The 25634-nt window shown below is 41.3% G+C and overlaps 1 protein-coding gene across 4 annotated transcripts in view; it reads right to left on the bottom strand.

Moving 5' to 3' along the window:
- LOC109914283 (serine/threonine-protein phosphatase 2A 55 kDa regulatory subunit B alpha isoform) overlaps positions 1-25634 on the bottom strand; it is a 70791-nt gene that overhangs the window by 32129 nt on the left and 13028 nt on the right. Inside the window, exon 1 of one of the 4 annotated variants that reach the window (XM_048618446.1) lies at positions 19762-21754. The exons of the other annotated variants lie outside the window; for them this stretch is intronic. Coding sequence (XP_048474403.1) covers positions 19762-19771 — 10 coding nt within the window. The 5' untranslated portion in view covers positions 19772-21754. Of the gene's footprint in view, positions 1-19761; positions 21755-25634 lie in introns of those variants that run through there. 4 annotated transcript variants of the gene reach the window in all.

Genomic DNA, 25634 nt, shown 5'->3' with positions numbered 1-25634 from the left:
ATCTGTCCAATCAGCCCATGTTACCACTTAATTCCGATGTTGCAATCAATACAACAGGGGAAGCCATCTCATTCGTATCAATATGCTGTCAGGCTCTGCCATATGGATTACTGGTATAATACTTCCAACCTGTAATCATCCTGTACCTCAAACATCTGCCCATGATCACCTCACTGCAATCAAAAATCTTCACTCGATACACAACTGAAAACCTGTGTTTTATTCTTTCCCCTTGGCTAAGATGTGGGGTGCTAGAAAATTCACCGTTTTTTTGCCCAACACTCATGGCCATCAAACAGGGTAGCTTGATAGGATCATTTCAGAAGGCTGTTCAGAGTCAAACACAATCAAGTGTTCTCAAGTAACATGTTGGTCAGTGTAGAAAAGGACAGAAGATTTCCTTCCCAAAATGATATCGCATATGTTTCTGTGACAAAGGACAATGGATTAACAATCAAATTACTGGAGACTAGCTTTTATTGATTGGTTCAAATCCCAGCACAGAATTCAGAGCACTCAGAGTATAAGCTCAAGTCTCTGGATGATTGGTCCAATGACACTACCACAAGGCCACCATATTGCCTGAGTTTACAAATCCATTCTCATATCATGTTAAAATTAAAATGATTTTGCATAGACTTAAATGTTCAATTTAATGAACAGCTACAGCTCCATGTCAGAGTTTAATTCACTTGAAACAGAGCAACAACCCAGATGCAGCCAAATTTACAAAGAAGCACGAGCAGCATAGTACTCTCAGGATGACTGTACTTGGGGAGGAGAAACAAAAGCTTTGAATCATTTCACCACTGGTTCTACAAATGTAGGGACAGGGTCCAACCTGTTAGCCTCAAGTGCCTGGAATCATTTGTGTTGACTTTGTCAAACTCATCATGGAAACACATCCATGTGGATCATTACCGCAGCGTTTTCACTTCAGACCGTTTCCTTTTGGTAATGGTGGTGGATCAATCATCAAATGTTTTGCATCCTAAGTACAAAGCTCACTCCACATTAACAAGTGCAGACTTTCAGCAAAGTTAACTGAAAATCAAGCAAATACCATGCTAAGAACCACCCATTGCTCCAGGAGGCTTGGATCCTTTCCAGCAGCCAAGCTCCTTTTCCCAGCAACAGCGATCAGTTCAGCCCAAACTGGCAATCATATTTGAGACACACTGGTTTGTTCATTTCTCATGTGCTTGCCTTTAACAATTCAGCTGTTGGGACAAAATCCAGCAACTTGAATTCTCTTCACTATTCAGGCTGGGGTTCAGACAAATACACAGACAAACAAGCAAAGAAAATAGGAGCAGGAGAGGCCTTTTGAGCCATAAAGAGAGCTTCGTAATTCAACTGTATCATGTTTACAATGCAGCTGATTTATACACATAATACATAGCTAATTTAGACCGCTGGTATTCTGCTCTACATCTCACAAAATATCACTGTCTTCAATATACTCAATACAACCTTGTATCAATCACAAAGAGTTGGCATTGAGACCCATGCACAAAATCTTCTCACAACAGTGTTCTACTGAAATCTGCATCTTCAACAAGATGACAAAAAGGATTCTGGGTAATCCAAGATGGAGGACAGGGAAAAATTGTGGCTGGAAGAACCGCCTTTTTTTCCCCCCAGGTACTTCCACTGTTGGAGCTGATTTCCTCAGATTCCAGTAGCAGTCATAACTGGTTGTTAAGCTGTTGCAGTGTTTTGGAACTTTGGGAAGAAAAATATCAAAACAACGGTGTTATAAAAAGGAGGAAGACAAATAAAAAGGGCAGTGACCATATGAAAAGTGATTGTAACCTAGCAAAAAAAACCTGCACTGCTGTATGACCCAGCAGTAACCTGCACAGCTGCTGCCTTTGTCCTTTTCAAATATCTCTGAACATCAGAGGTAGTTCCAGGAAAAATAAACAAACAGTGAAATTCACGAGTGACCTTGGAAAAACCTATGTGTGGGACCACACAGCAGGGGAGCAGCTAAGTGGCTTTTTAAAAGTGTAACCTTACTGGTTTTTGTTTCTAAATATATCACAGTGAATACACTGGACTTTTTTAAAAATTATATCTTGTAACTGAGATCTTTCTCTTGATTAAACTTATAAAATAATCAAAACACACCTGGAGCAGTATTTTTAGAGCAGTAAAACTATGCTATTTTCTGGCTATCCCCATCTCAAACAAGTATGCTGTTTTGGAAAATGTAGGGGGTGATGGACTCTCAGGGGAATGTAGCACTGGCAACCAGGTTTCTGGTACCAAGACTGGCTCTAATGTGTAATGAGGGATAGGCCAGGTTCCAAGCAATCGATTGTGACAGGTGACTCTGTAGGCAAAGGCACACACAAACAATTCTGCAGACAACTACGAGACATCAGAATGGTATGTTGCCTTCCTGCAGACAGGATCAAAGATACCTCAGAGAAGGTTTAGAATATTCTTGAAAGGGAGAAGGACCAGCAGGAGGTCGTCATACACATGGGAACTAACCACACAGGAAGTGAAAAGGATGAGATTGAGGAAAGAATATAGGACATTCGGCAGAAATTTTAAGAAGTAGGTCTTCAAGGGTGCCACGAGCTAGTGAGGGTTGGAATCTGAATATACAGATGAATGTGTGGCTGAGAAACTGGTGCAGGGGAGGATTCAAATTTTTGGACCACTGGAATATCTTCTAGAACACGAAGGACGGATTGCACCTGAACTGGAAGGGGACTAATGTACTGGCTGGGAGATTTGCTCTAGCTGCTTGGGAGGATTTAAACTAGTTGGGAGGTGGGAGGTGGGGCAGGGAGACAGTGAGGAAAGTGATCAGTCTCAGACTGGTACAGTTGGTAAAAAGATTAGATCAAACAGACAGGGCAGGGAGAAACAAAGTAGACAACGAGGTAGCACTGATAATTAACCTGCATTTATTTCAATGCAACAGGCCTAACAGCCAAGGCAGATGAACTCAGGACATGGTCAGGAACATGGGAACAGGACATCATCGCAATTACAGAGACGTGACTCAGGGATGGGCAGGATCAGCAGCTTAACATTCCAGGGTATAGATGCTATAGGAAGGATCGAAAGGTTGGGGGTGGGGGGGGAAGAGGCGCGAGAGAGGTGGGGGTGTGGCATTTTTGATTAGAGATAACATTCCAGTTGTATTTAGGGAGAATATTCCTAGGATTACATTCAGGTAAGTTGTTTGGATGGAACTAGGAAATAAGACAGGGATGATCACCTTACTGGGATTGTACAACAGACTCACCAATATTAAGCAGAATTGTGAGATACAAATTTGTAAGAAGATCTCAGTTATCCTTAATAATAGTAGTACGGGATTTTAACTTTTTCCACATAGACTGGCACTACAATAGCATTATGGGCTTGGATGGAGACAAATTTGTTAATTGTGTACAAGAAATGTACTGATGCAGTACGTGGATGCACCTACAAGAAGGTGCAAAATTTGACCCACTCTTCAGAAAATAAGGTAGGGCAGGTAACCGAGGTGTCAGTGGGTGACCACTTTGGGGCCAGTGACCATAATTCTATTGATTTTAAAATAGTTGTAGAAAAGCATAGACTATATCTAATAGTTCAAGTTCTATATTGGAGGAAGGCCAATTTTGACAGCATTTGGCAAAAAGTTTCACAAGTTGATTGGGGACAGATGTTCGCAGGTAAAAAGGACAGCTGGAAAATGGGAAGCCTTTAAAAATGATTTAACTGGAGTCCAAGGCAGTATGTTCCTGTTAGAGTGAAGGGCAAGGCTGGTAGATGCAGGGAATGCTGGATGACTCGAGTAATTGAAGTTTTGGTCAAGAAAAAGAAGGAAGCATACATCAGGTATAGACAGCGATCGAGAGGTTCCCTAGAAGAGTATAAAAGCAATAACAGTAAGAGGGAAGTCAGGAGAGCAAAAAAGGGACACGAAATAGCTTTGGTAAATATGGCTGAGGAGAATCCAAAGGGATCCTACAAATACATTAAGGACAAAAGAGCAACTTGGGAGAGAACAGGATCCTTAAAAATCAGCAAAGCCGCAGGAGATGGGAGGGATACTAAAATGAGTATTTCGCATCAGTGTTTACTCTGGAGAAGGATGTGGAAGATCGAGAATGTGGGGACATAAATAGTAACATCTTGAAAAATGTCTGTATTACAGAGGAGGGTGTGCTGGATAGCTTAAAATGCAGAAAGGTGGATAAATCCCCAGGACCTGATCAGGTGTACCCTAGAACTCTGTGGGAAGCTAGCAAAGTGATTGCTGGGCCCCTTGCTGAGATATCTGTATCATCAAAAGCCACAGGTGAGGTGCCAGAAGACTGCAAGTTGGCCAACGTGGCGCCACTGGTTAAGAAAGATGAAGGAAAAGCCAGGGAACTATTAACCAGTGAGCCTGACATCAGTGGTCGGAATCCTGAGGGACAGGATTAACACTGGTGCGTGGGAAATCATGTCTCACGAACTGGATTGAGTTTTTTTAATAAGTAACAAAGACAATTGACGAGGACAGAGCAGTCGACATGATCGACATGGACTTCAGTAAGGTGTTCAAAAAGGTTCCTCATGGTAGACTAGTTAGTAAGATTAGATCCCAGGGAAGAGAAGGAAAGCTAGCTATTTGGATGCAGAACTAGCTCAAAAAGGTACAAGACAGAAAGTGGTGGTGGAGGGTTGCTTTTCAGACTGGAGGCCCGTGACCAGTGGTGTGCCTCAAGGATCGGTGCTGGGTCCATGGCTTTTTGTCATTCATATAAATGATTTGGATGTGAACATATGAGGTATGGTTAGTAAGTTTGCAGATGAAACCAAATTTGACGTGTCGTGTACAGCGAAGGTTACCTCAGGGTTCAACAGGAACTTGATCAGATGGACCAATGGGCTGAGGAACGGTAGACGGATTTAAAGTAACTAAATGTGAGGTGCTGCATTTTGGAAAGGCAAATCAGGGCAGGACTTATACACTCAATGGTAAGGTCCTGGGAAGTGTTGCTGAACAAAGAGATCTCGGAGTACAGGTTCACAGTTCCTGCAAAGTGAAGTCGCAGGTAGTTAGGATAATGCAGGTGGCATTTGTCATCCTTGCCTTTATTGGTCCGTGCATTGAGTATAAGGCATTGGGAGTTTATGTTGCAGCTGCACAGGATATTGGTTAGGCCACTAGTGGAATACTCCATGCAATCCTGGTCTCCCTGCTATAGGAAGGGAGTTTTGCAACCTGAAAGGTTCAGAAAAGATTTACAAGGATGTTGCCAGGGTTAGAGAATTTCATTGATAAGGAGAGGCTGAATAGACTGGTCTCTTTTCTCTTGAGCGTCTGAAGCTGAGGGATGACCTCATTGAGGTTTACAAAATCATAAGGGGCATGGATAGCGTAAATAGACAAGGTATTTTCCACGGGGTAGGTGAGTCCAAAACTAGGAGTACATAGGTTTATGGTAAGAGGGATCCAAGGAGTAACTTTTGCACAGTGTGTTGGGTATAAAAAATGAGCTGTCAGAAGAAGTGGTTGAGTCCAGTACAATTACAAAATTTAAAAGGCATTTGGATGAGGACATGAACAGGAAGGGTTTAAGAGGGATTGGGGCCAAATGCTGGCAAATGGGACTGGATTAATTTAGAATATCTGGTCAACATGGACAAGTTGGACCGAAGATCTGTTTTTGTGCTGTGTATCTCTATGTCCCTAAGTTGAGGTTCCAAACCCCTCAAGCTCAGTTTGAAGTCAGTGACTCAAAAGTCAAAATTTGACCTCACTTGACAGCAGCACCAACTGAACATAATATGAAAGCGATAGTTCCAAGTTAATTCCAATAGGATTTGAGGTCTCAAAGCCCTTCTTTTTTACAACTGCACTCATTGCCACATTAACATACAAGCTTACAACAGAATGAAGTCCTCTGAGCGCCAAACAGCCATTAAGGATGCAAAGACTACACATGCAAAAATTCAGGAGCAGTCTCTTTAGAGTCAATGGAGCATATAAATCTCATTTACATAAACAAAGATCTCACTTTCATACAGTGCAGCAAAATCTGTGCAAACTAGTGGTAGTCAAAATCCAAATCCAAATCCAACACCACACAACTCACTGTTTATCATTAACACAACCACGAGTTGCAGATCCCTCCAATAGACACCTCTCAAAAGGCATCTATGAATGTCAGACACGTCAGCAATTAACAACTTGGTAAAGAAATTTGTCACAAAGCTTTCCATCTGGACACCAGGGGTAAACAGCTAAATCAGGCCGAAGGTCTAAAACACCAATTTCACCTTTCCGAGAACTGAGTAAACTCATAAGGCCATATTTGTCTTGTAGAAGCTATAAGGTGGGCAGATTTCTCCCCACACCAAATAAAATCCAAGATGCAAGCCAACAGTCTTGATGCAAAGAAACAATCCTTCACTTCCACGAGTGCAGATTAGCATTTGCAAGGGTTGTGTTCTGAGCCCTGCATTCATTGTTCGTTCACAATAAAGACCCCACATTTAAAACACCAAAAACATCTAAAAGGAAAAACAGAGTACTAGAGAAAGCTAGCTACAAACCTAAGAACAGTTATTCAGAGTTTCTTAATATTAACAAAGATATTATGATATTTTAAAAACAGCAGTTAACAAATTGAGGATCGGAGTTCTGTTGACCGAGTGTAGTGAATTGATAACAGAAAGAAAGATGGCAGACAAATTGAGGACACAACAAATATCACAAACTACACAGCACTGACGGAATATGAACTATGTTCACAAAGTAAATACCACCTCTTCAAAAGGTTGAACTGCCCTGTAAATGGTAACAAGACACTGACAAAAAATTCTGTCTCAAATGTGAGCTGTTGTTGCAGTGGATGATACATCACAGTCACAATTTGCTCAGCTGTCTTTCTGTCAGGACACTCCATTCAAAGAAACACAGACTGCTCAGGAGGGAAGGAGGTGAGACAAACATTCAGTATATGGCTCTCTCCTTCAGCCATGCTGCGGAATACCATTTTAAACTAAAAACTAGATTGTCTACGATGACAAGACTGAGTTCAGATCCAGACTGGAAATTGCTTGTGGGACTGCTGTGCTGTTATTTTTGACTTTTTAGTAGGTGGTTTAAAATGAAGGTAGTTAAACGTACTCTTTTTATTCCTTTACTCAATCGTGACTGGCTTGTCAGGTTCTAAACTCGTAACATAATCCCTTTAAATTGTTCAACGAATTGAGAGCAAGACACAGTTTACACAAAACTCTAAGCAGTGGGAGTATATTCAGATCAGTTTCAGCATTTTCATTCATTTGGCAACGAGTTGCTTTGTCTTGCCACAATATTTGTCACTAGCAAACCATCTTAACTTGGACATACAATTCACCTGTTTTATGTGCCTATTTCTGAAGGATGCCTTTGGATTTTTTTCCAAAATTCATTCATGCCATGTGGATGTTGTTGGTGTGGACAACTTTTATTGCTTGGCCCAAATTTCCCTACAAAAAGGTGGTGCTGAGTCACGTTCTTGAACAACTGCAGCCTCCACGTGATCGAAGTATTCTGAAAATCCTGAATTGCCATTGCAGAGGAGGCTATTCAGCACATTGTCTGCACCAACTCTCCAAATTCTCCTGGCCTTCCCCCGAGTCTTTCACATTGTTGCATGGAAAGGGACAATCTAGTACCCCTCCTCCATTACATTCTCATGCACTATGTTCAAAATCCTAAATATTCCTTGTGTATCAAAGTTTTTTCTCGGAACCTGGGACCTCTCATTCCGAATTCTTTCACAAGCAGAAACATTTTGTCCAACTTACTCCAACCAGACCTTAGCCATGATGTTGAACACTTAAATCCAATTTTGACTCAGCATTCTCAACTCCAAGAAAATAGTTACAACCTGTAGCATTTATCTTCGTAACTAAAACTCATCTTTCAAAGCACTTTCCTAAACCACTTCTGCAATCTCTTAAACCTCTTTACGTCACATCTAAAGAGCAGTCCTCGGAACTGATTAAACACTCCAACTGAGACCAAACTGGTCTTATAGAAGTGCTCTTTGGAATGCTGCTCGAGGCTTTTGATACAGCAGTGAAAGAGTAGCAATCTGGTGCCAAGTCAGAATTTTGGACAAGTCGGAAGGAAATACACTGATATTCCTGAATGCTCATGTTCTTCAGGATACATGAGGTTAGAGGTTTCCACGATGCTTTTGAACGATCATTTGCAACTCACTGCCGTCCAATTTGTATATGGTATACATAGTTGCTTTTGTGCATCAGTGCTGGAATGCAGTGAATATTTAAGGTGGTGGATGGGTTGCCAATTAGTTGGGGGTTAGCTGGCCCTGGATGAAGAAGTGCTTTTATAGATTTCTGGTTTTGCTGGAGACCAGGCAGAGTCATGTCCTTGGGCGTGTATTACAGAGGTCCAACCAAAAGCACTGAGGGCATGGGTTCAAATTTCACCACAATGGCTGGAGGAATTCCAAATCATCTCAGAAAATCAGAGATGTACTGCTTGTCACAGTTGCAACACCCATTCATCTAGCATCACTTTTCTTGAAACCCATCTGGTTCAGTAAAGTATTTTAGGGAAGGAAATCCACCGTTCTCACCTGGTTTGGCCTACACGTGATTCCAGAACAACAGCAATGTTGACTCTCTAAAATGGCCTCATCATTTGAATGCCAATTAGGGGAGGCCACAAAAGCTGGCCTTGTCAGCAGTACCCCCATCCCTGCAAAGAGTATATTAAGAAAAATGCACCAGACCTATTTACAGTGGCAGCTAACTAGCAATTCTACACAGTTTCTCAAACTGTGATAGACTCCTTTTAGTGATCATGTGTTTGCCTATCTGTAAGGCTTGTGCAGTTGTGCTTTTAGAGGATAGTATGCCCTAGCATGCTGATGGTTCAAACTGCAGCAATAGTAATACTGTGAATGGGATAGTTAAGTTTCCCTTGTTGGAGATCTAACATTGCTTCGTACCATTTGGTCTTCGTACCATTTGCCACTTGACAATCCAGCCTGAAGCAGGTCTTGGTGTCCAAACAGAGACAGCTTCAGTATCTGACCAGTCACGAATGCGATTAACCAATGTTCACTTGTGATTGGATATCACATACTTAACCGTACGTGAAAGGCAATTATGGAAGCAACTAAAGATGCTTGGGCTGAATTTGCCTGCCATTTATATGGCCACTCATCTCCAAAGCATGTTAAGAGGATGCATGTTCTAAAGTCACAAATTGATGACACAAGCAAACCTGCAGAGATGCAAATCAAAAAGGCCATTGATGAGTCTCAACTTCAACAATTTGAGCAGTTGATGCAGCACAGAACAAAGAGCTAATTTTTTTCCTGACATGACAAAAGGTACATGTTCCACAGTTGCTAAATTTCACCTTCTCATACTTGTAAATAGAATTCCTGCAGCGAGACTTGCGTTCAAAAAATTAAGTGATCATTGTGGCTATTCCAAACAATTTCTACAAAGCTATTGTCTCAACAGTTCAAGGAAATACACTAAGTCCAAACCCAAAGAGCAGTCTTGTTTTTCTGTAGCAGCCATCTTGTCCCATTTTGCCTAGCAACCTGCTGAAAAAGGGCAGTGAAACCATCTGCAAGACCTCATTCTCATCACAATTAACTGGCAGACTCTGCAAGGCTAGCAATGAACCTCTGGCTAGTTCAGTTATTTTCTATATTCAGTGCAGAATGCAAATCCCCTACCCAAATTGACACATTTCAGCCAGTGTACAGGTTGATTATAAAGTAAGAATGCAGGTCATCAAATCATGTCAGTAACAGGACCAGCAGGTGAACCAAAGCACACAAAGTAATGGAGCATCCAAGCATTGGCTTCAGTACAAAATTGATGAAACACAATCTTTTTGCTCACATGGAGTCAAGGCATCCTATACTTTTGGCACATACAGATCATTTTGGACTTATGTTTGTGCAACAAATAAACTGACCAGTTATTGCTGCAGTATATCCCACCTGCCTTTTCAAAATTGCTATCCAAGACGATAAGGTCACACTGACAGATTTCATTGCTATAAACACATTTATCCATCATAAAAAACTATACCATGAATCACGCTCGTCAAAATTACCAGATCAGCTGTATGGGGAAAGAATTTATTTAAACTTCCATCTCTAATCAAGAACTGCACAGGCTGGCTATCACAACTGCACCAAAGTGAATTTATTTGATGTCAGCCTTTGAATGCCTAAAAATAAACATTTTTAGCAGCTTGCATACGAACACAATAGCATCAAGAGAACGTGTTAGCAGTCTCACTGCTGTTGTCAGACTTGAATCCAAATGTCCACTTAAGCAGACATTGCAGAAAGAATGTATTAAACTGAACTGCTAATTAACTAATCCTTTCTGTAATTTGCAGAGACCTAACCTTTTAAACAAAGTTCCATATCATTTTCAACAAAAAAAACACACACTAGGCGAAAAAGCTATTTAGCCATCTCACCCACCAACTTCAGGCCTTCAAATCTAGCCCCAAGTGTTTTACCAATTCAGTCTCTCAAATTTCTCTTTCTCAAATCTCTAATATCTTATATTTCCTAAACAGGTCATGATCCAGATCTGTATAAAAAGCTATCAATTGGCCAGGAATTGACAGTTTACTCTCACATGCTCAGAAGAGGAAATTATGTTCTAATTCAATCTAGTGTTTAGTTTCAGTTCATTCAGGCACAAGGTACACAGAAGCGTATTGTCAAGTTTTGAATCCCCAAACACAGTGAAACAAAAAGCTGGAAACTTAAAATAAAATAGAAAGTACTGTAAATAAACAAGTGGCAAGCAGCAAGAGTGGAGAAATGAAATGATCCATAAGGGGCCCAGATTTAGGAAACCGACTATATAGCCAGTGATGCGCATGGGAATCCTGTGGAAATGCTGAGTACTTAATTCTGAACTTCCCATGGACAATTCCCTGCTCCCAGAAATCTGTGCTCGAGTCACAGAGTATTTTTCACTATCAACTTGAACAGGAAGGCAGGCCATTTAGAAAAGTTACAAACTTCTGGCGAACAGCAAAACTGACTTTACAATCACTTAGACTGATCCCCTCCCACCAACAAACCCCATCCTGCAAAGGCTAATGCTTCCCCATCACAAACCGATCTGCCTCAAACAGCCGACCTGTTCGGTCTCATCTGCTTACTGAAACATTCACTGACATTCAAACTGGACTTGTAAATTTGCTGTACAGCAGCTCCTGCCCTAAAAACGGGCAGGTCTTGTCTTGAATTGTGGTTAAGACATGTTTGTCAGAATGCAATAGAAGGCAAGGCAAGAGATTGCTGGGATTGACGCACAGACATTTAAAACTTCACTGGCCACAGGTGAAGTGCCAGATGACGGCAGGATAACTAATGTGGTTCCTTTGTCCAGAAAAAGCACCAAGATACTTGCACAGTTAGTTTAACATCAGTGGTAGGGACATTACTGCAAAAAAAAAAAAGAGGGTCAGTACTAACTAATGCTCGGAAAAGGAGGGATTGATCAGGGATAGTCAGCAAGGATTTGTTAGAGGCAGATCCTGTCTAATTTAATTGACTTTTTAAAAAAGTGACACAATGCTTTGATGAGGGCTATGCAGTTTTAAGTGGCTTACATCAATTTCTGCAAGGCCTTTAATTAGGTCTCACATGGATGTCTGCTCCAAAAAGTCAGAGCCCATGGGATCCAAGGCAAGTTGGCAAGCTGAAGGCAAAGGGTGATGGTGGTGTGAAGCTCTTGTGATTGGAAGCCTGTGACCAGCAGTGCACCACTGGGATCGATGCTGGTACCCCTGCTGTTTGCTCACAGGTGCTGCTAAAAATACGTGGCAAAGCTCTCTGATACCAACAACTTCCCATCACAAACACAACTGCAGCCACCACTGCAGCACTTGTTTATTGACGAATGTGCAACGCTCTCTCATAACATCTCTGCTACTTTTAGCGAATTACCATCAATTGGTGGCGTTTGTTCAAATCATTCTCCAAGCCACTGAAAACAATTTCTCCAAGTGACCACAAAACCATAAGAAATGGAAACAGAAGTCAGCTGTTGAGTCCCAGGAGCTGGTACCACCATTCAATTCATCCAACATGGCTCACATCTGCTTTCCTGTCTTTTGCCTATTAGTCATGATTCCCCTCCTGCTCAAGAATCTATCAAGCTCAGCCTTAAATATACACCAGGACACAGCTTCCAAAGCTTTCTGAGAATAAGGTCTCACAACTTTCTCAGAGGAGAAACTCATCATCTTAGTCTTAAATTGGCATGCTTTTATTCTGACATTATATTGTCTGGTCCAAGACCATGAGGAGTAACATCCTCTCAGCATTAAGCCTGTCAAGCCTCTTCAGAAGCCTGCGTGTTTCTATGAGATCACTTGACTCAGTGGTTAGCACCGCAGCCTCACAGTGCCAGGCACCCGGGTTTGATTCCAGCCTCGGGCGACTGTCTGCGTGGGGTTCCTCCGGGTGCTCCGGTTTCCGCCCACAGTCCAAAGACGTGCAGGTTAGGTGGATTGGCCATGCTAAATTGCCTTTAGTGTTCAGGGGTGTGTAAGCTAGGTGGATTAGGCATGGGAAATGCCGGATTACAGGGAAAGGGTACGGGAATGGCTCTAGGTGTGATGCTCTTCGGAGGGGCGGTGTGGACTTGTCAGGCCAAATGGCCTGTTTCCACATTGTAGGGATTCTATGACTTTCTCATTGCTCTAAACTCCATTGAGTACAATCCCAAACTGTTTAGCCCGAGTTCCTAAGACAATCCAGCCAGACCAAGGATCAACCAAGAGGACCTTCTCTGAACTGCCTTTAAATCAAACAGTATCTTTCTTTAAACAAGGGGACCAAAACAGTCCACAGGATTCCCTACGTGCTCTCACCAGCACTCATACAATTGTTGTCAGATCTCCCTGCTCGTAATCCAACTCCCTTGAAATAACAGTCAACATTCCGTTAGCCTTTCAGATTATCTGCTGCTCCTGTGCGCTAGCTTTCTGCCTTTTGTGCACAAGTCCCCCTCAACCCCTTTGGATTGCAGTGTTCTGCATTCAACTTCCATTTGAATAACAGTCTGCCATTTTGTTCTCCCTTCCAAAATGAACTTGTCATTTTCCATTTCAAGTTGCCACAGTCCCACTCTATCTTAAGAAGGAGAGGTGACTGTGAAGTTAACCTGACAATTACCAATCAAGTGAAGGGCAAGGTCGAGACATACGTAGTAACCTCAGCTTGACCCACGATGTTGGTGTTACTCTGCAGTGCAATCCAGCCATCCAATTAACTAAGCAACTCTATCAAAGTCCCCTTGAATCTGCATTTGATGCAAGCACTTGGTTTGTTTGTTCACCAGCTGGTGGCATGGGCAAATATCAAGTCTTTAGACACTGAACAGTGCAGACCAAATTCATTTGATGTCCTTCTTCTTTCTCTTCTTATTTCTTTAAAACTCATCACTCACTTAAATTAGAAATTCATCTTCTATTTTGAGAACCAACTTGGAAATATCCACTGGAGAACAGCAGCACAGCACAGAAACACGCCCTTCAATACACCAAGCCCACGCGGACACGATGCGTTTTGAAACTAAAAACTTTTGTCGCTACACAGTCCACATCTCTCCATTCCCTGCCTATTCTTTTACCTGTCAAGATGCTTCTTAAATGCTGCTGCAGTATCTGCTTCTGCCACCCTGTGTACAAAATTTGCCTCTCACATCTCCTTTTAACTATCCCTCTTTTGCTTTAAACCTATGTCACCTGGGAATTGACATTTCTACCCTGGGAAAAAGACTCCAGCCACCCATTCCAATCATGCCTGTAACAATTTTGTAAACCTCTATCAAGTCACCCCTGATCCTCCGATGTTCAAGTGAAAACAAACAGATTGGCCAATCTCTCCACATAGCTAATACCATCCAAACCAGGTAACATCCTGATAAACCTTTGCTGTACGTCTCCAAACTTGTCCATCTTTCTGCTAGTGTGGCGACCAGAACTGTATGCAATATTCCAAACATGGCCTATTTAAACTTCCATACAGCTCCGAAGTGACCTGCCAATTTTTGTTCTCTCTGCCCCAACCAATAAAGGCAAGCATGTCATTCGCCTTCTTGACCACAACTCTCAATATATACACCTACATCCTCCTGTACGTAAATGCTAAGGGTTCTGCCAGTTACTGCATACTTATCTTCTGTACTAAATCTTCCACAATGCATCACCTGCATTTGTCCAGATTAAATTTCATCTGCCATTTCTCCGCCCAAGTCTCCAGTCTGTTTTCTGCTGTAACCTCTGGCAAACCTTCTCACTATTCACAGCTGGCCCAATTTTTGTCTTGTCTGCTCAGTTACTCATCAGGCCAACTACACTCTCCTCCAAATTGTTTACATACCTTACAAACAACAGGGGTCCCAACACTGGTCACAGAAATCCAGCAAGGTCACTCCACCAAAGAAGGGCTTTGCAGGTCCTCCGAGAGATCAGGTGACACTTCTATCATCCAGTGTGTAATTAGATAACGGGTCATATCACTTTTCTGGGTTAAACCAGCTAGGCTCAGGAGTGAACAAATGGAGTGCTACCATCAGCCTACATTATTATAGGCAAAGTGACCTCTGATCCTGCTACCTGTCTCTGACTCCTGGTCACAGATGACGATTCAGTGGTTCCATCTCAGCTGGAAGCCTTTTTTACTCTTGAAACTCGTCCATCCCTACCAATCCTGTCAACACATAGCCAAGATGGCTTAATGCCTAAGTACACTGTAGAGCGTGGCACAGAGCCACGCATTCCAGGAAGGTCCCTGGTCTATGCGCAATGCTTTGGAGGAAGGGAGCAGAACAGGCAGACAGACAGACATGACTTGCTTGGCTCACCCAGTTGAAGGGCAAGCATAACTGCAACATCATGGCAGCCAATAAACCTTGTTCATTCATCTGATACTGTAGTTCATCTATTGGGGCTTAGACAGATGAGAAATCAAGATGGCATCACCTCACAGAATCAATGGAGAAAAAAAATGGATAAGGCAGAATAAAACCATCTTAAGATGCTGTTTGTTTCAATTATTGACTCATTAGCCATTTACACAAGATACTTTTACTTTGCTGACCAATTCTCCACCATTTTCAGATAATCAAGTGGAATGTTCAACCAAAAGCTTCAAAGTGAAATTCAAGTTTCCAGAAGTGTTCAAAAATTACACATTGCTGGCAAAAGATAAAACTTGTCAAAACAATCCTGTCATTTGCTAAGCTCACTCAGTAAACACTGAAGACCAATGAAAGCCAGAACTAACTGCATAGTATGTTTACCCACTTACAGCAACTCCTTCATTAAAATATATTAAAATTTCTTATGCTTCTTGTTGCCTTAACAGCTCAGTTCTGTGACTGTACAAATGATATACCTGCAAAGCTACCCAAGATATCACAATTACAAGTTCAGGTAACAAACCAACTGCTGAACCTTCTCCTCTGTGGTTCAACAAGGCAAACTCTACCCTAACAAGTCAGTGTTTTTCAATTCACTGTCATTTACCATCATGATCCAACGTAAAGCCATCCAGCATTTTCTGCTTGCATCCTTAACCTTGAGCCAGAAAACAGTGAATGTGTTAAAGGTCAAGAGCTTTGATCCCAGGCCAGTCTTGCCTCCCATTTGGAATGTGCTATGACATGTCCCAAGCAGATTTTTGGAACATGGACCAACAAGACTGAATCATCCAGGAGTACACTTGAACACCTGCCCAACTGGAATCAAAGAGATGAATATGAACGTCTTAGAATAGGTGATATAAAGAAGTGAAAACACAACACTGAGTTTATGGCTGAGACAATGGTGAGGCAATCCTATCACACTAATAGCCAGAACTGCAGGAGAAATTTGCAGAGACTGGGAGAGGGTGAGGTCAATCAGGGATCTGAAAATATGTAGATTTGAAAGAAAAGATCAGATCTTCCAAGACGCCCAGGCAATGCTGATCAAAGAAAACACAGTGACCTGAACCATCTTAAACAGTCCCATTTTGCTTTCTGTTACTACAGGTATGATACAGATTTTCTTATCAAGAATGGCTCTTCAGTTTTTATAACTAAACTTTAACAAGGGGCACAATTCAAGATGGTGCATTAAACAGCTCTTTTCTTTAAAAAAAGAACTTCAAACATCTCTGTCTCTATCCTATCATGCTCTTCAATTTATCTGCTTTGCAAGCCAATGTTGATATGTATGCTCCAAAAACGTCATTAACAAATGTCGGTAGTCTCAACTCCACGTCCAGGAATTTCAAATTTGCCTTCACAAAATACTCTTCTGTCACCCCTACTGACAACAACCAATGCAGCAGAACATGACAAAGCATCACAACCAAAAAAAAATACTCTGCACACACAATATCCAGGAACCTGAACTAACAGGAAAATGCTGTTTGCTTTCCCTGTTCTGAAAAATTCAGCCTCATGGTTCAGGAAAAGAAACCCTTTGGAACAATGGTCATTCACTGGCTATTTAACACAATGGCTATCAATGCACCTTGCTGTATTTGTGACGAACTTTTGTTTCCTGCCTTAAGTCTCAGACCACAAAAAAAAAATTCACCATGAGAATGCTTTTTACTGGGAGAAGGCTCAAAGCACTCCATATGCATTAGATTTCAAGCTCAACAGTTGTGAAAGTTAAGGATCAAGACTGGCACCTTGAAAGTCAGATAGAGAAAGCAAAACAAAACTCCAGTACATAGCTTTGGGTCTCAAAAGACAACCAACACAGTGCACTGCATTATGGATTCAGCTCATTTCACATCAGAACCTTTGCAGTGCACTGTAAAGCTGAGTTGTACCCAGGAGTCACTATGAACTATATCCACATGGAACTTGCATGCACAATTCAACAGTCAACACCGACTCTGCAATTTATCTTAATGTGTGCATGAATCTACATGTTTATGTTATACAGTGTAATGTGTGATTCCCTCCATTTCTGAGGTCATGAATCCAAAGTCACTGTTACCAGTCATACAATGAATTAATCCATTTGTGTCAAGTGCAAAGGCTAAATGTAATAGGGCGTTAAAATCATGCCATTTCAGTTAATACTTGCTAACCTTAGCTATGAAAGCAAAAGTGCATTGAGCAAGTGATTTTCTCTAGTGCTTTAACATGAGGAGTTTCTTCTTCCAACTCGGAAACCTCACAGTCACACCCAAGGATATCAACAGTTTTTTAAATCGTTTTGTTATTTCACACACACTTCATGTGCAAAACTGTCAATAACATTCTTGCTAAGTGTCGCTATGAATCAAGTGAAAATCCAACCTAAGCTATGGGCAAGCTTGGGTCATTACCTCATGCACAGCACCATTTGTAAGCTACCAACGCCATGAAAAAAAAGGAAGACCAAGAATGTGAAGAGCTAACCAACCCAAGTGGCAAAATGCAACATTCTTCTTCCAGTCACCCAAAAAATTCAAAACTCTCTGCCATCAAAATCTGCAAACATCCAAGTTGCATCAGGACATCTGCTGGCAGATTTAACAAACAAATGCTCTTGCACTGTGACCACTCATCTCAATTTATGCACTTCATTTCACTCTGTCACCAAAATGGAGATGAACAGTATCAAGGGACCCTCAGTAACTCTGCTGGAAATACTTGTGAAGCAGCAGTAAGGTGAATGGTCTGAGATGTCAACTGCTTCCCTATACGTATGCTGCACGTCTCATTAAGTACTTCCCACATTCTTTGCCTTTATTTCTGATTTCTAGCATTACAGCTGAAATTTCTCCTGCTATTTGTCGATATCACTGCCAAGTGAAGAGCCAAGGTATTTTCTCAGATACTGTGGGAGCATCATCAATACCTTCGAAAGCAGTGTACGATCTTGAGAACCGCAATTCAGATATAAACAGATCGCACCAAAAAAAAACTGTGTCAAACTCAGAAAAATTGACTTTTCCATGACGACTGATCCAAGGCAATAATGGAAACCATATATTTCCAGTGCTGTAAACATATTACTGATTAGAGCACTGCAACGAAAACACCCTCTGCAGAAGGTTGGTTGCTACATTTATTTGTACAGCATTAGAGATAATGAAACAACAACAACAACAACAACATCCTTGTTAACAATTGAGTTGGCAATATACTGAACATGTTTGTCTCTTCAACCCCGGACTACCCAAAGACACCTGGCAGTAGGGAGTCACAGATGGGAAAATCTGAACTCCGGCCTCCGTGACCTCAATGTAAAATGAAGTGAAGCGACATAATGAAGCACAATAACTTGTCTCATGGAGACGGAGCTTCCAATATTGCGAAGAAAAAAAGTCTTCTTTCTCAAACTGAAACAATGCTCATGTGTCAGTCTATGTAACTGTTATTGAAATCAACTCAACTTTATTTAAAATCTGATTTTCAGGTTTTAAAACACCCAGAACATCATTGACATGAGAAGAGCACGAAATCTGGTCAGTTCTGTGTCAGTAACCAGCTAACAGAGCGAGACTGAAAGCACACATTTTAAATAATTCCATCTGGCTCATCAACTTTAGCATCATATCCCAGCCTGCCAAGAAGCAAATCAAACCAATTCATACTTCAACAAATAACTTGACTCCAACAACCTCTCTTGTTCTTCCCCCTCACTTTGTCGAAAGATCCAGTGAGCTCAGTTGAAAACACATCACAAGAATCAATCTGGGACACAGGTTCAAGTCCCACACGAGGAGAATATCAATACCACATAAAGTGGTGGGAGTTGGTGGTGGAGTGGTCATGTCTTTGCATTGTAACCCAGGCAAATGTTGGACTACCCTGTGGTCAATAATACTGTCCCTACCTCTGGACCTTAGCATACTGAAGGTTCCACGTGATCATGAGATGTACTATAACACATCCAAATAGGATGATGGAAATCAACCAACACTTACCATGCGGCGTCATTCCAAGACATTAGTGGCCATCTGATCCACCAAGAGCTTTGAATGACACAGCACCTTTAACATAGTAAATGACCCCAACCAAAGAGACTGAGTGCCAGCGAGTTCATCAACACACGAAACGTCCTAGCTTAACATCTTACTATTCTCTGCTAACACTGTTCTCTTCCCCTTGGTTCGTCATCAGTAGTCAAGTAGTTTGTCCAACTATCTTCCTTCAAACCCAAAGTCATGAAAAGCAATTGATATATTTCTTACTGTCATGTTGGTCAAGATCAAGATTTCAATCTTTCACAATACTTCACTGGTCTGAATGGTTCAAGACCACAGGATGTCTCTGCATGTATTTCACACCTGCAATCACATTTTGACAATCCTGGTATCAATCACACTAATTGTCCGCTCAGGCAGTCTTGTGTGTTAACAAGGTTGTACTTATAACAACTTTACGCTCAAAAAAGGTTTCATCAGACAGCTCTGTTCACGGATTGCATGCCTACAAAAGGGGTGATTATTAAAGCAATTCAGAGGAGGACCAGGCTAGAAAGCAAAATGTGACAATGCGTACCACAAGATATTCATTGATGCACATGAATAAACTCGATTCACATGCACAGTTAATCGTTATGTGGCAGCAATCATGGCACAAATTTAAGTCTGTACACTTAAAAAGTACTGCAATCAAACTGACAGTAGACTCCATCCTAAATTCACCAATTCAGACCAGCATACTTATTGAGGCAAGCACAATGAAGTAATGGCTACACACAGATGGCCCGAGGCCCTGGGTCGCTGAACGTACCCAGGATCATCACCTTGTCTTTTTAGTGACACCTTCTTCGACCTTGGCATGGACAAAGAGCCAGATTCAATTTTGCTGTTGCCTCACTTGACTCGACGCCCAACAATTAGGGATAAGAATTTTCAGTCAGAAACACACCTCCACCTGTTAAAACACACTCAACGGAGCCATGAGCATTTTCAAAGTAGAGAACAAAGAAAAAGCAGAAAAATAGATTAACATGGATTTCACTTGTTATTTTGTCTTCTACAACAGAGCAACATGCTTTGGACATAGTTCAGCCAGTGAGGCAGTCAGGATCTTGGGCATAAGTTAATATTTTTCAAATTGTAATGATCAAGAACAGACACTACTTTATTATCCGAACACTCCATAAAAGCAGTAGGCCCTGCCCAACCTCAATCTTTTTGTGTTGCACACAATTAAAACAAACATCTGTTATTTTCTTTGGCTCCTTCGAGAAAGCAACCTGCCCAGTTTGCAGGCAAATTGCAGACAGTCGTTTCAAACTGAACCAACTTTCTCCCACCTCGTGAAATTATTTGCTCTCTCAGCACATGCAGCAGTCACCGACAAGCTTTTTGCCCTAACTGGCCTTAAAGTCAAGCACATGTGGATCACACATGATGCAGACCAGTCAAGGCACGAGTAAGCCAGTTGGGTCTTTATGACTCAATGACAGAAATAGTCTTCATGAGATGATTAAGTCTACCTTTCAACTCCAATTTTGCTGGTTTTGCATTAAATTCTCATGAGCTGGTCTGCTGGGATTTGAATTTTTGACCCTACAACCCATGAGCTTGAGTTCCTGGAGAAATAGATCAGTGAAACGACCCCTTCTTCCACTCCCATGTTCACAGAATTCTCCATTTTATCAACTTGAAATTATCTTGAGATACAATTCAGTGCTCCCTCAAATACTTCGATTTATCATTAAGGCCAATATGGTACCCAAGCAGACAGAGCAGGAGCTTCCAGAATGTAAACCCAGTGTAAACTCAGCCAGTTTTTAGGCTAAGGCCATTAGTGCGATCTAAGCAGATGCAACATCCACAAATACACAGAAATTGCACGTCAGCAACCTCATGCATGAACACCAAGATTGTGACATCATCCAAGCAGTTCAGGCCAACTGCAGGTCGAACGAAAAACAGCAAACACAGACTGAGCTTGGGACACATCTCATCTGCGTAGCATTACACAGTGCACTTAGATACACAAATCTTCTTTCAAGCATCACCAATGCAAATGGGAAAAAGATTACAATGAAGCCTGTTAGACAAAGAGCAGACAGCTATCCTTTCAGGCCTGATGCCCCGACTCAGAACGCAGCAAAAAAAAAAAAAAAATCAATAAACGGTTCCAAAGTAAATTTGGAATTAAGTGCACATCATAGGAATAAAAGAAGGGGCAATGGAGGATACATAGAATCATAGAATCCCTACAGTCTGGAAACAGGCCCTTCGGCCCAACAAGTCCACACCAACCCTCAAAGCATCCTACCCAGACCCATCCCCATAGAAACCCACCTAATCTGCACCTCCCCGAACACTATGGGCAATTTAGCATGGCCAATCCACCTAGCCTGCACATCTTTGGACGGTGGGAGGAAACCAGAGTACCTGGAGGAAACCCACGCAAACATGGGGAGAACGTGCAAACTCCATACAGACAGTCGCCCGAGGGTGGAATTGAACCCGGGTCCCTGGCGCTGTGAGGCAGCAGTGCTAACCACTGAGCCACCGTGCCGCACCTTTGATGCATCCTCTGTTGTAATCCTGCCTTCCAAAGCACAGTTGGCACTTGTTTCTTTTTAAAAATACAGTCGCGAGTAAATATTAGACTTTAACCATACTTTCTTTTGCAACACTCTGACCTCATCCCTACAGTACCAGCCACTACCAGAACTTGAGTATTTCACAGTAAATAATTCTCTCAAGTACACATTCTATCATTCTACACCTGTGCCAATCAACTTATTCTATCAGTTTGGTCAAGAATGAAAAATACATGGACATTTAAAGCAATGTGACTAACGTACATTTCATGCAGGGCAATTTCTAACCTAAAGTTTCAGAAAAAACTGGTTTTCACACATATGCTCTGGACCTCATTACCCCAAGAAACTGAAGGATTTTGATCATCTGACTTAAAATCGCCATATATGGCTTTGGTGTCAAATTCTATTTTTTTCAATACTTCCTTGTTCTGTATTTCATGACGCTATATGTGCGACAGAATTATACCTTGCCGAATTCCTTCACTTAATTCAACTACATGAACTCAGTCAAAGATGCCTCCTGAAAATATCAACATTTTGGCTTCAAATAACTACTCTTTCAATTCAAAATAAATATTGTTGAATGTGATACCCTTGAGGCAGCCAAGATGTTCAAACTTGGAAAATGAAGGAAACACACCTAGTTGATTCATACAATTTTTGTGATGACAAGAGGATATTTATTTTCACCAGTCACCCTGGTTGAGTTTTAACAATCCAGTCCATCATACAATTGGCACAAGTCTTTGCGTAGCACAGACATCAATAAGACCTCACTGTGAAGAGGAAGAAACCTCTTCAGTAAACAATTCCTTGAACAACCAACAGGATACGCGATCAGGAGGAAGCATGGAACACTTCATTTGTAAAGTGTTATAATGGGACGGATACTCTACTAAACAGCACACAGTCTTTTAACAGCAGAGTTGCAGGCCGAGATATTCCCAGATTCAGGATAAAAGATGACAAGATTGCTATGGATGGTGTGCTCCAGTAAAAACATTACTCGGAAGTGGGATAGCAGTCAGGTAGAAATGAAAGGCAGTTCGAGAATTGAGTATTTTAAAACGTCCTGAAATGGATCAGATTTAAAAGAAAAAAAGCCATCCTCTCCAAAGTCTCTCATATTCAAAACTCTGATGTTTGCTGGGCCACAGCCATATGTGCTGCTCCTCCACAAAGGACCACTCCTCTTATTTGAGCCCAGAAACCAATTATAGGACATGATTCCATTGGAGGCATTCATGCAACTTTGCCCAAGCTTGTCTTCAGTCAGAATTCAAGCAAACATTTCCAAAACAAGTCACTCAGTAATGAAGAGGAGCAAGAACCTTGATTGTGTTCAATTTCCCTTCCTCAACACAGGGTCAGAGATCATTTACAGTATCTCAGATGAGTCAGCTAATGCATATACAGGCTTCCAACCAAACATGAAAACTAATTGCTCAGGATCATGTGAACTGAAGTATATTCCCAATAAACCATAACTGACTCTTGGTTATGTACTACAATTTAAAAGTTTAAGCACAAACTGTTGCCATGGTTACAGCTACTCTTTTTAGAGGCTCTTATTTTAAATGCTAACTTCTAATCAGGGGTACCGGTAACTGCAGTTTGAGTTTCAGGCAAGTGCTAGCAGTGCACAGTACCTGCCTCCTTGGAAACCATCAGGGCAACCTTACCTGGTGTACAGTGATATAGTGGCAAGGTATAGATGGCTCTCTCCCAACAGTTATGCAGTTAATAAGGAGACAGTGGCAAACTTCGGGCTCCATAAAGATCCAAATTGTGTTTAGTTATGCCAATTACATAACCCGAGGCCCCCGAAAGGTCCTTGCATTCTTTGTAAACCAGGACTGAAAGATTTTATTTTCACATTGTAGCATCAGAATGAAGTGCTGAGACGATCACCTCCAATCTACCTCTTGCCACTTCAGTCTTGACTCGGGTCAGGCCTTGCCATCAGCTACCTCATCAGTTCAGAGTTGGTGCAAAACCATCATCATTCCAACTTTCAAGCTAAATATCAACAGACTCAAAATGTTAACTGCTGCCCTCTACATCGTCTGCCATACCAGGTACGTTTCTCCAGCACTGCTTCTATACCAGCATCTTAAGTTTTTTGCTTTTATTATTCAGACTCAAACTGGTGGTGCCCTTACTGGTGAGGTAACATCACTACAGAACATTAAGTAATGCCACATCCCAAAAACAGCAATGTTTCAGCACGACCTTTTCACAAAAATATCATCCCAACTCTCAAATGTTGCCAAATCACAATTTTATTGCTGAATTATTACAAGATTTTGTAGGATATCTCAAACAGTTAAACAAATCCAGTAACACATCAATTTCCAAATTCACTTTGGGCAGCAAATTTAATCTTTTTAGTATCATTCAAGTTTACTTGGCCTGTAAGAGATACTTCTTCTAATGGCTGGTTTTGGGCGCTATAAATTGTCACTAACATTTCATACAGAAACAAGAACTAATGAATTCAACCTTGGTATGTGGATTTATTTCGACATTAGATTTACTTTTTCAAAAACTTGGACCAAGTCCTAACATCATCTTAAACTGCAATCATCACGAGATCACTCATTAATCAGAACAGCAAATTGAGGAGTTGCTTAAACTATTACCCAAAATTTGGAGGTACTGGTTTCAAGAAGTTTCTTTTTCCCTATAACACACTGGTGTATAATGCCTCTCACTGCAACCCAAAAGACTGCATCTTCACAGTGGATAATGAAAAGATAAATGTTAATAAAAATTATGACAGCTAAAACACACAACCGACTTAAGAAACAATAAGTTGTTGACTTGTTCTGAGAGGAGAAAATGATCAAGTGGACCAAAGGACCACCTGTATTTGAATCTTAATATGAACAGGCCAGAGATTAAAATATGCCAGTGTCCCATCACATAAACAGGTAGGATAGCAATGCCATGCACACACATCAATACATGTGAATTAAGAGCTATACTTCATTTATTAGAGACAGAATGTCACCCATCAGGCACTAAAAGCTGGAGTAAGTACACTTCACCATTAACACTCTCACTTGATTCAGTCAGTCAGTTACACGCTGCCTCTAGGGTGTCCTCCATCCCATCAATGTAAGCATGTGTTCCAGTGAGATGGAGATATTGTTAAAGATCTGACCTCTACCCAACCTGCCCTTTTTCTTCACATCTCACTTTGTCCTGCAAAGGTACCTCACAGTCAAGCCAAGACAATATCTTCACCCAAAACACCGAAGGGCAAAAAACATCTGTATCTTTGCAGACATCATGTCTGAAGTCTCGCCAATTTTGGAGACCATCCAATATGAAATGTTTAAGAGAGCTCAATTTTAAAGGAATTTTTATTTCAAGGAATTTCACACGCCCGTGACCTATGGACAGATTGGTTTCAATCTCAGCACCAAGCTAATTTCTCCAATCTGTTTGTTTTGTACTCACATTTGGTGGAGTTCAAATATTCACTCTTCCGATCATCACCAGGATTTCAGCCTGGCATCACACAAAGCACCCTCCAACACAACCCAACTTTAGCAACAAATATCATTGACGGTTCAATGAATTATATAGTACAACTACACAACAAGTCAATGTTTTACAACAAATGGAATTACAGTACCTGTGTACAGAAACACAATGCTCTATGTACTGTCCAGTAGTTACGACCAACAGTCAGTCAATGTTGAAACACACAAGTTAGTCACTCAATACATCAGCTTGCAAATTCATCTGAAACCCTGTAATCGACCATGAGAATTAAAAATACCAGGATCTCTTTGGAAGCCTCTTTTTTTCAGTTGGCCTACCATCTACAGCAAAAAGCACAAAATCTGCCACTTCTAAATGATCCGAATGCCACTACTTAGGTTCATTCGATGTGTGCAAAAGGCAAACTTGGAGGAGCAGTGACTACCTATCAAGCAAGAAATAATTTGATTCCCACAGTAAACATTTTAGTTAAAAACTGCTTTACTTCAATTCAACTTCAATTGAAGCTAGACTGTATTGCAGATCATTCAAATATGAAGTGCAAAATCACAAACCATTGGAAAGTGGGTCTGTTTTATGC

This window comes from Rhincodon typus, chromosome 40 (genome assembly GCF_021869965.1).
Source record: "Rhincodon typus isolate 14 chromosome 40, sRhiTyp1.1, whole genome shotgun sequence".
Classification (NCBI taxonomy): Eukaryota; Metazoa; Chordata; class Chondrichthyes; order Orectolobiformes; family Rhincodontidae; genus Rhincodon; species Rhincodon typus.
Note: the sequence above shows the minus strand (reverse complement) of the source record. Positions and strands in the feature narration are given on the sequence as shown.